Source organism: Hakea prostrata, chromosome 5 (assembly GCF_041222555.1).
Source record: "Hakea prostrata isolate BN-2017 chromosome 5, UWA_Hpros_2, whole genome shotgun sequence".
Classification (NCBI taxonomy): Eukaryota; Viridiplantae; Streptophyta; class Magnoliopsida; order Proteales; family Proteaceae; genus Hakea; species Hakea prostrata.
Window position 1 is genome coordinate 19791122 of NC_142604.1, and position 10222 is coordinate 19801343.

The 10222-nt window shown below is 37.6% G+C and overlaps 1 protein-coding gene across 4 annotated transcripts; it reads left to right on the forward strand.

Moving 5' to 3' along the window:
• The first annotated feature begins 1247 nt into the window (after positions 1-1247).
• On the forward strand, positions 1248-9912 carry LOC149015636 (ARM repeat superfamily protein). 4 transcript variants are annotated; one of them, XM_089156053.1, is made up of 9 exons: positions 1248-1333; positions 2394-3243; positions 4739-4933; positions 5035-5137; positions 6369-7027; positions 7724-8413; positions 8850-9015; positions 9257-9357; positions 9450-9911. In XM_089156053.1, exons 2-8 carry the CDS (start codon positions 2599-2601, stop codon positions 9310-9312), a joined length of 2514 nt encoding a protein of 837 aa, XP_089012179.1. In that variant the 5' UTR covers positions 1248-1333; positions 2394-2598; the 3' UTR covers positions 9313-9357; positions 9450-9911. The 4 variants fall into 4 exon arrangements, with proteins under 4 accessions (XP_089012179.1, XP_089012180.1, XP_089012178.1 ...); XM_089156054.1 differs by having other exon boundaries at positions 9257-9337; XM_089156052.1 differs by having other exon boundaries at positions 9257-9912.
• Positions 9913-10222: the final 310 nt, after the last annotated feature.

Here is a 10222-nt window from a genome sequence, read left to right on the forward strand (position 1 = left end):
TGAGGGGATTGGTCACTCTTCTCAGAAATTCTAGGGCCTGTTTGGTTACATGAGTCTGGAGATTTCAAATTTATGGATTTCAAATTTACGGTCATAATTCATAAAATTAACTATTTAGTTGTGGAATGAAATCTATTGATTCATTCTAAAATATTTGGTCGACGTGATTTTTGTGAATGCGCAAATGTTAAGCGCTTTTATAGTGGCAATGAAATCTCTAGATTTCACTCTATACCAATAAATCTACAGATTCACGTTTTTAGTGTAAAAAATATGAATCTCTAGATTTCATGAATTCATAGATTTTCACAACCAAACATGAATAAATATCAGATTCATGAATCCAGAGATTTGAAATCTCTGGATTCATGTAACCAAATAGGCCCTAAGTCAATCTTTGTGCATCAGAGATGCAATTCCTCGTGAGCGATGCCTTAAGCTTAGACACCCGCACCCGTCCCAGAAGTATAATTTCTTCTCTTCTTCCATAGTAAGCTTTGCATTGTAGTATTAGACAAAGAGAAATTTGTAATAAAATAAATTCTGACGAGTAATAACTAATTATTCATAAATGCAAGGGGTGTATATAATATAAAATTTTGAGTAAAATTGCACCGGTATCCCAAAATGGAGGCCTTAAAGCATTGACTCCTCACTTTTTGTTTAAAAAATACAAAGACCCCAAAATTTGATTTTCATTGGATATATTTGTCCAATTGTTACTGAAAATCGCTCAAACACTATTTATTATAGGGAATTAAAAGAAAATAAATAGTAATTTAACTGTTTTCAATGACAAATTGAAAAGATACATCTAATGAAAATAAAATTTGAAGTCTTTGTCTTTTTTAAACATAAAATGAGGTGTCAGTACTTTAAAGACCTCAATTTTGGGTGTGAGTGTAATTTACTTTAAATTTTTTAATAATAAATGGTGTGGACCCACATTAGCCCACGCAACCTTTTTTATATGTTTATTTTTGAAATCTCATTAAAAAAAAAAAAGTACGCTCTTTCATTGAACTCTGAGTTAATCGAATTTTATTAACTGCTAACCACAGATCTCAATTCATGTGGATGTCAGCACCTGACAATTCCAACACGGACACATCCAACGGTGGCGAGAAGCCCAATACCAGATTGGTGGGACCCACCAGAGCGTTCTCCCTCCCAATTCGAAACGGAAGAGAAGCGCGAAAAACTTAGACATGCGTTGATATTATTAATGGATAATATATGTATAAATTGAAGTACTTATTTCTTGCAAATCTCGATAAAGTCTCTCTTCTCTCTCTCTCTCTCTCCGACCTGTGCAGCTGTGCTTCATTTTCAGGTAAGATTTTCTCCAAGTTCATCTAAGTTCTTTCCCTGAAATGTGATTCTCTCCTTCAAGTAGTTAATACTCTCTCTCAAGTATGAGACACTATTAGTTGTAATGCGCATTTGCAGCCATTGTTCTTTTGTTGTTTCCCATTTTTTGTTATCTTTAAATGGATTCAAGCAAAAGTTCTAGTCTGTTAATCGAAGTTTTTGGTGTTCTGGTTCTTGCAACTAGCAACAGACGCTGCTTTTCCATTTTGAAATGGCCAATGTAAAAAATGTGTTGAGGTTTTCTAGGGTTTCACTGGTGAATGTTTTTAGCAGTAGATCGTGGAGCATTTGGTGCATTTGGTAGGAGCGTTTCTGTTTTTGCATTTGTCTTGAAGTGGTGTTACTGTTGGTTTAAATCTTCGTATCCTTGTTTACTTAAAGCTCAAGTGTTTTAAGACTTGTCTCTGCATTTGTTTGATTTGCTTCGCTATGCAATTTATTCCGTGGCTTTCTAGGTCTGTAGTTCTTGTTGGATGATGTTATAATATATTTGGAGTTTGGTGTTTGCTTAGTTTCCTTTTGCCCATTGTGCTCTCTGGATGTTCTACATGGATTGCAGGTGACTCACGTTGCTGTTGTTTGGTATTCTTAAAGAGTAACGTAAATGTTTTGGCTATTTTGATTTTCTTGAAAGCTCATACTCGAGCTCTTTACTCGAGGATTTTTTTTCAAAGATAAATTTTGATTTCTGTTTTAGTTCAAATCTTGAGAATGGAATGTTAATACTGTTTTTTCCCTCTCTCTAAATTATGCATTTATGAGTTTGATCTTGTTTGTTCACCTTTTTATCCCGAGGCATTACCCACCCCAAAAATCTAAGTGCTTTTACTCTTATTTTGGACTTTCTAATAAATTTTCACCCATTTTTGTCTGCATTCATGTCAAAAGTTACTTGTTCATGCTTGTGGTTGATGTTTACTTTGCAATCTTCACCCTCATTGCCATCTAGGGGGTCCTTCCTTGTCCCCTGTTTTGGACTGAAATCCTACCAATAAGGCAATAACCCGTTCTTTCTGTTCTAGGATTTCTATCTTGCCAAAGAAGGAAGGTTTGGAGATTTTGCTCCATAATGGGTATGAGTTTGCCTATCCATTGGCTCTTAACGGTGCCTTCATTGCTCTTCAAACATGTGGATGAATCAGTGCCTTCCTAGGTTGTGCACAGGATTTGCTCAAGTATTGAATCAGCAGAGGGAGAACGATCATCTTGAGAACTTTTAGAGTGAAGATGCGAACACATTCAAAGGGAAATGGGACTACTAGGGTTAACACTCAAAAAGCAATTTTTGAGCTGAAACATAAGGTGGTTCTTGCAATGAACAAGCTTGCAGACCGTGATACTTTCCAGATTGGGGTTGAGGAGCTGGAAAAAACTGCTGAAGGCTTAACACCTGAAGGCGTTGCTGCATTTCTTTCATGCATCCTTGATACAGAAGCAGAGCAGAAAAGTGCTGTTCGCAAAGAATGCATTAGGATCATGGGTACCCTAGTGCATTTTCATGAGGGGCTTCTTGCACCGCAGCTTGGGAAGATGGTGGCTAGTATTATTAGAAGGTTGAAGGATCCAGATTCTGTTGTCAGGGATGCCTGTGTGGAAACAGTTGGTGTCCTGGCTTCAAAAATGTGCAACAGTGGGAAGGAAACTGATGGACCCTTTGTTGTGCTGGTGAAGCCTCTTTTTGAAGCTTTGGGTGAACAAAATAGGCAGGTGCAATCTGGTTCATCATTGTGTCTGGCCAAGGTCATTGATAATACAAATGAACCTCCTGTCTCACTCTTGCTGCGTATGTTGCCTCGAGTTATTAAGTTGCTTAAAAATCCCCACTTTACTGCAAAACCTGCAGTCATTGAACTGATCAGAAGTATTATTCAGGTCATTCTTTTCTCTGGAATTTAAGGTGCTTTTATGTTTTATACAGTTCTGCGCTCCATTTTCTCTTCGTCAATGGGCAGGTGTCTTTTATTAGAATTGAAGAACCAATGTTTGATATTCAGTTTTTCTTTAATTATTTTTATTTAAAAAAAAAGACATGTGCTGATACAGAGGTTTCATAACTTCACTGCCAAGAACATCCCTCATAGTACAGTTTTTCAGTTGGCTTAATTAGCTGTCACGCAATTAACTCCACTATGAGTGCAATTTGAAGAGATGTTATAGCAATTTTTGCATGTATACTTTCACCGTTTATAACGTAAAAATACTTTGTCAATCCGTTGTCATGTTCTTGAATATGGAAACTAAGATATTAGAACCCATCAGTGCAAAATATTTGACTCCTATCTATCATCTAAGCAATCTTCCAACAATGTTTTTGAACCATTTGACCCACAATGTATTTTGAAGCAAATCTGTTTCATCAATCAACTGATTATGTAATGAGTTGTCTTACAAAATGATGTTCGAGGTATTCCGATTGGGGGCTGTTTGAGTTGGATATGCAATGTTGCAACCTTTTCTGATGTGGCTCCCTTTAACTGAATCAGGGGCTTGAGGGTGTCAGTTCTGAAACGCTTCTGTGTCAATCTATTTAGTTACTAAGATTCTGACAATTAATTAATGGAATGGTTACAAAGACTTTGTATCCAATTGCTTTTCTTTTGGTGACCTTTCTGTTGATTCACTGTTTTTGTGGGTGAGAGTGGGACTTTTGACTATTTCACGTGCACATATTCAAATTTCTGAATCAACAAAACAACGAAGTTTTCTTCAGAAAATGCTGAGGATATATCACTATCCCAATGGAATTTCTGGAGGCTTATTGGGCATTTCTTCTGCTCATAAAATAAGTATTTCTCTTTAGTGCAATATTTATTCATAAAGAGACACTAATGAGGAATTTTTGCTAGCTGCATTGATTGTTACTTATGCTATTCATCTGTCTATTCCAAACTGAGCTTCAATTGGTTGGGTAAAGAGAAAAAAATTGAATTGCTTTGTGTAATTTAATAATTTTCAGCGGCACCATGATATTTATTTGGAGTTAAGAAGTAAATCAGCTAGAGAGTGGGCCTTGGTGCAAGGGTGCAACAGTAAGGTTGTTCCACTGGTTTGAGTCTGGAAACAGCTTCACTGTGAATGCAGAGTCAAGGCCTTGTACATTATAATCTTCCCTAGACCCCACTGTGGCGGGAACCTCATGCATTTTATGCTCCTTGGGAGTAGATAATAGCTTAACTAAATTCTAAAACTATCTTATTTTCTTAATTTTTCTAATCTATTAGATAATAAAACTATACATCTCTTATTTGAACTATGATGGCTATTTCTCGGGTGCTTTTTTTATGTTTGGAAGCTGTTGTGTCGTTGGGTTTATTCTCTTATGTGTGGAACAGTAACGTTTTACCTTCCACTTCTCTTAATCATTCAGGCAGGTGGAGCTACAACAAATAATGCTTTATCTGATGCATTGACCAGCATTCAAGAAGCTCTCAAAAGCAGTGACTGGACAGTACGCAAATCTGCTTCTGTAACATTGGGAGGAATTGCCGTAAATGGTGGTTCCTTGGTGGGGCCTTTCAAGGCTTCCATCGTTTCTTCGCTTGAGTCCTGCCGTTTTGACAAGGTCAGAGCGGATCATCACTACTCACTACTTTTGGAGGATGTTTCTTTCTCAGAATTGTTAACCGTGTAGGTCCTTGTTTGCTTTTGTTATTCTTTCCACAGGTGAAGCCAGTGAGAGATTCAGTAATTCAGGCCCTTCAATACTGGAAAAGTCTTCCAGGGTCTGTTTCTCCTGAACCTTCAGAAGCAGGATCTTGTACAAAAGGTATGGTGGTTCATATTCTATGTACTGTGTGTTAATATTGAATTAGTGGCTTTCCATGAGTTCTAGACAGGTTGTTATTTACTTCAGTGTTACTGAGCTGAGAGGCACAATTGTGCAAGAATAGCTCCAATGCCCTTAGTCATACCTTCCTTTTAAAGTGCTTGGCTAAAATCATAATAAATGGTTAAATATTAAAAAAGAGTATCAAATTGTTTTGCATTTATCAGGTGTTAACATAATTTTTGATAGCACAATGTTGGAAATTTGGTTCTTGTGGCTGCATTGTTATGACCATTCTTGTAGTTCCTTTAACCTTTAGTTTGGGATGTCAAAGTGTTATGAGGGACCAGACCTTTTGTATTCTATTTGAGTGATTGTAGTTGCCAAAAACCAGTTCCAGGTCCGGGAAAAAAGAAAAAAAAAAAGAAATGAAGAAAAAGAAGACGGTGGCCGTGCTCAAGCCTCGCCATTTATGATCAGCCGTTCCCAGTGCAAGGCTTTAGCCTGATGGTCACTCAACTGGCTTAACCAAATATAGGCCCGCCTGGGCCCAACCTTTTAACCACTGTATGAAATTCTCGGTTTACTGCCTAATGACCTTCAACTAAACAGAGTCAATGCTAACACATGCTTTCAGCCACAGCCTGTTTACAGTTAAACAAGCATTGAACCCAATTAAAGCCCAAGCCCAGCTGACTGACCAAAATAAACCATACCATGCCTGTCCAGTGTAAGCCCAGTCGGATAAACAGTCAGGGATGGTGCAGGGCTTCAAAATGGTCAAGCCCAATTAGGCCTAACCGAGGCTGGGCCAACCTTAGCAATTGACACCCTATTGTATATGCTTGCTTTCAGACACTTTATGTTTGTAAGGCATGAACTTGGATATAGTACCATAGGAAGATCTATCAAGGATATTGTCTTGAACTAATGTCAAAGTGCCTTTTGAAGAGAGAATTTAGTTGTGTCAAGCTGTACAAGCATAGGCTAATTATCATCCCTTACTCTCCAAGAAAAGAAATGACAATAAATATAAACTGATGCCAACTAAATGGGGTTGGTTGCATAGATTTCATGGAGAAATAGATAAAAGAAAGTTAAAAAGGACATCAGATAATGGTATTAAGTGAAAGCAGTAGTAAAAGAAGCATCCCTCAATCTCCCTCCCCAAATTTGTTTTACTCTATTTGATTTTTTCTTTTCCTATCTAACCATGTTAATTATGCTGCAGATAATTTCTGTGGAGTTGACAGTGATCTCACTAGTTTAAGTGATAGTGGGTGGAAAAATATTGGTCTCAGTAAAGGTGGCACCTGCTCATTAAAGAAGAGGATTCCTCTAACTGTCCAAAAAAGGTTTGAAAATCATGTGGAAAAACCTAAACAATCAAAGGGAAATGGTTGGAGTATTGACATTGCAGTTCCAAAAACCCGGAGTGTTTCATTAGTTGATGCACACTATGAAGAATCTGAAGGTAGTACTGTGACTAAGACTTCTGTAAGAACAAACAGGAACGCAACAGGAATGGGGGATATTGGATATGATTATATATCACTAGATGAAAAGCCAGAATGTTCTTCTGTGTTGAATCTTGTTGATGACAATCTTGAGACCAAGTGTGTGACAGTCACTAATGATGGTCTTGAGGAAGCTGGTTTGGTTAAATCAGTGAGGATGAATAAAATGCCTGCAGTTGAAGAAAATCACATGCAACATATGGCTTACTCAGAAAGGATGCAAGAATCCAGAAGTCTGGATTCAACAGTTACAGAACTGAGCTCAAGGAGTGTTCAAGGCTGTTGTGCACAAAGAGCAAATGAGATGGCCTTTATACAAAAGCACCTTTTGGAGATTGAAAACAAACAGTCAAACCTAATGGATATGTTACAGGTAACTATTTTGCCTAGGATATTCTTCTGGTATTTTGCTCTTCACTTTTGAATATTGTAAATTCCAACATTACCTAGGATTTAGGTTCTTTTCTTTTTTCCCTTTTCTTTGGGTGGGGGCATCAAATGTGATTTTGAAGATACATAGTTTTACTTCTTACACTTTTGTATTTTGGGTGATGGGGTGTTAAACTGGGACGAGTTTTACCGGAAGGAAAGGGGGGCAAATAGTTCTTGCTAATCAGTTTCAGCTCTTTATTACTTGTGAATCTGTTGCATTTGCCTTTTCTACTTATGAATCTGTTGCATTTGTGTGTTAAACTGGGACAAGTTTTACCAGAAGAAAGGGGGGCAAAGAGTTCTTGATGGTACTATTGCTAATCAGTTTCAGCTCTTTATTACTTGTGAATCTGTTGCATTTGCTTTTTCTACTTACTATAATCTCACAAGTTATTAATACTACCTTAGTGTGCCCCCCTTTTATCCTGTTCCCTTCATTTTGCAATTAATATATTTTATGTGGAAGGTTGTGTGCAGTTGTCCATCACTTCAGCCATCAAATGAGGGAGGGAGGGGTGGTGATAATACCATTTCCCCCTCTACTGGATGAAGGGAAGCACTGGCATTCTACATGCACAACCGTGCATTAAAATTGGACCCTTTATATTATTTTAAAAATTTTCCTTGTACATTTCAGGAGTTTATGGGGAGCACACTGGGTTGCTTGTCTTTGTTGCAGTCAAAAGTGCTTCATCTTGAAGATGCTGTTGATAAAGTAGGTCAAGATTTACATAGGTTAAGCCATACTAACATGGCAACCTCCAAGATCCTGAAAAAGAGCCAAAGTGTCTCATCTTCTCCAAGGCTTTCTACCTGCAGTCCTAGGCCATCAATTGATATTGAAAATAGACAATCTTCTCAATTGTCTACAAGAAACAGAGAAGCCTGGGAGGACGCTGCATTTGGCAAGGGTAGAACTTGTCCTGTAGAGATGTGGAGGGATCCTACAACAAACATTTTTAGAAAACTGACTGCTAAGGGTGTTCAGCAGAGCTTTGGCCATGCACCCCAAAGTTGTCAAACAAGGAAAAATGAAGGTTTACATTCTGTTCCTGCTGGTAAAGTCGATGCCAGCCAAAACAATGTAGAAAGCAAATGTGGCTTGTGGAAACGTGTGAAAGATTTTCTGCTTGTAGGGGACCTAGATTCAGCTTTTGTGGAGGTTCTCTGTTCTGGTGATGATCTTCTTCTAATTGAGCTTCTCGATAAAACTGGTCCTATTTTGGAGAGTTTGTCTCATGAGACAATCAGTGAAATTCTTAGTACTTTGGCATCACTATTCCTTGATCGAAGATTTCTGGACTCCATTATCCCTTGGTTGCAGCAGGTAACTTGGTGCTTTTCTATTAGGTAGTTAACTTTGAAGCACTCTTATGACTCTTTTAAACCCCAAATGTCTTGGCTATGTCTACTATATTGCTATCTGAGCTAGTTTACAAAAGATCAATGAATGCTGTGTGAAGGATTTAATCAGTTCCGAGGAATTGGGAATTGAGGCTCTTCCAAATGGAGATTATTGTTCAATTACTTATATTTGCAAGTTTGTGCTTGATTCTTTAATTACAATAAGCTGACCTTGTGCATCTGAACTTGAAGCCCCATCAGATTAAACTAGTAATTTGTGATGACCCCCTGTTTTTCCCTCTCTATCTTTACCTGTTGGTGCTACATGTGTTATATCTTTAGATTTTTGCTATTAGAAATAATGTGGTGTGAGTTAGCATGTTGGTATGAGAGTGCGATTCTATTTTGTTGTATTTTAGGTTGTGGACTTGAGCACCACCAGAGGATCAGATTGCCTTGGTCTGTCTTTGAAAGCAAAAAGGGAATTCTTATCTGCATTACAAGAAGCAGCAGCCCTGGATTTTCTAAATCCAGCAGAGAGGAGATCAATTACACAGTACGCGGTGCAGTTACGGCAAATTTGGTGTAAGTCCATTTCATTTGCAATTTGATTGCATGTGCAAATTATACAAATCTCGGCCCAAAGTCCCAATTCTTCATTCTCCATACAAAATAATAAGTTTGTGAGTGATGGTCAACTTGAGAGAAGCTTCAATCTCAACTAGTACATTGAGTGCACCTTTAAAGCAACAACTTGATACATGCTTATATTTTCGCCATCACTGAAAGAGAGCGTACATGACATATGCATGGCTTTGTTGTACAGGTGAACCGAAGTCTTGGAGGGGGCTGGATGCAAGGCGACACCAAAAAGGCACCTAGGCAATCGATGCACACAGATGCCTAGGTAACACTTTAAGAAAAATGGTATATGAATTTAATTAGGAATATTTCCTAAACAGATATTTTATGTAATAAATCCTAAGAATAAGAACTATGATTGGAATTGATTTTGGCAGGCTGGCAGCATGGATGTGACAAGTCTATTTCTTCTAAGGGGTCCAAGTATGCTGTATTGGTATTTACTTGGTCTGTATCCATAGAACAAGTTTCTTCATGGTTTGATAGGTTCACTTCCAACATCTACTGGAATCTCCAAGGAGTCTCCAATCTCTGTATGCCACTGATCCTAATATTCCTTTGCCACAATTCTTAGTTTTGTTTTCTCATACAGATCTGTGCTTTGGATTGTCTTAATTCTGTGGAAATACTTGGTAAAATTCACTCTTTATGTCTGTCATGTCAGTTGAAATATGATTCAGTTACAGTTTGACATTCATTTCTTCAGAGTTTAAATTCAAGTAGAACTATTCGGGATTGAATTTGGGGTTGTAATGATTGAGGAAGTTGGGTGACTCGGCTGATTCATACAGAATCAGTCATCGTCTCTAATCCATTTCCAACTGATTCTCTATGGCTAATTCACACCCATTAATCCTAGAAATTCTTTCTTCTTTTTCTTTTTCTTTTCTTTTTTGGGGATTTGAACTTGGGCTTTATTTAATTCTACGCTTCTTGAAGACTGGTTCTTTTCCTGAGTTTGCATTTTAATACCTTGGTGGGACTAATCAATAAACAAAACGCTAATTCCGTTCCATATTTAAAACATCAAATTCAGAACTTTCTTGTCAGTATTGTGCACGATTTCTTGGTAATCAGACTTTCTATTCAGCCCCTGTTTAGGCTTTGTTTGTATGGAAGGGGAATTATGGGAGGGAAATGAAAATTTTCA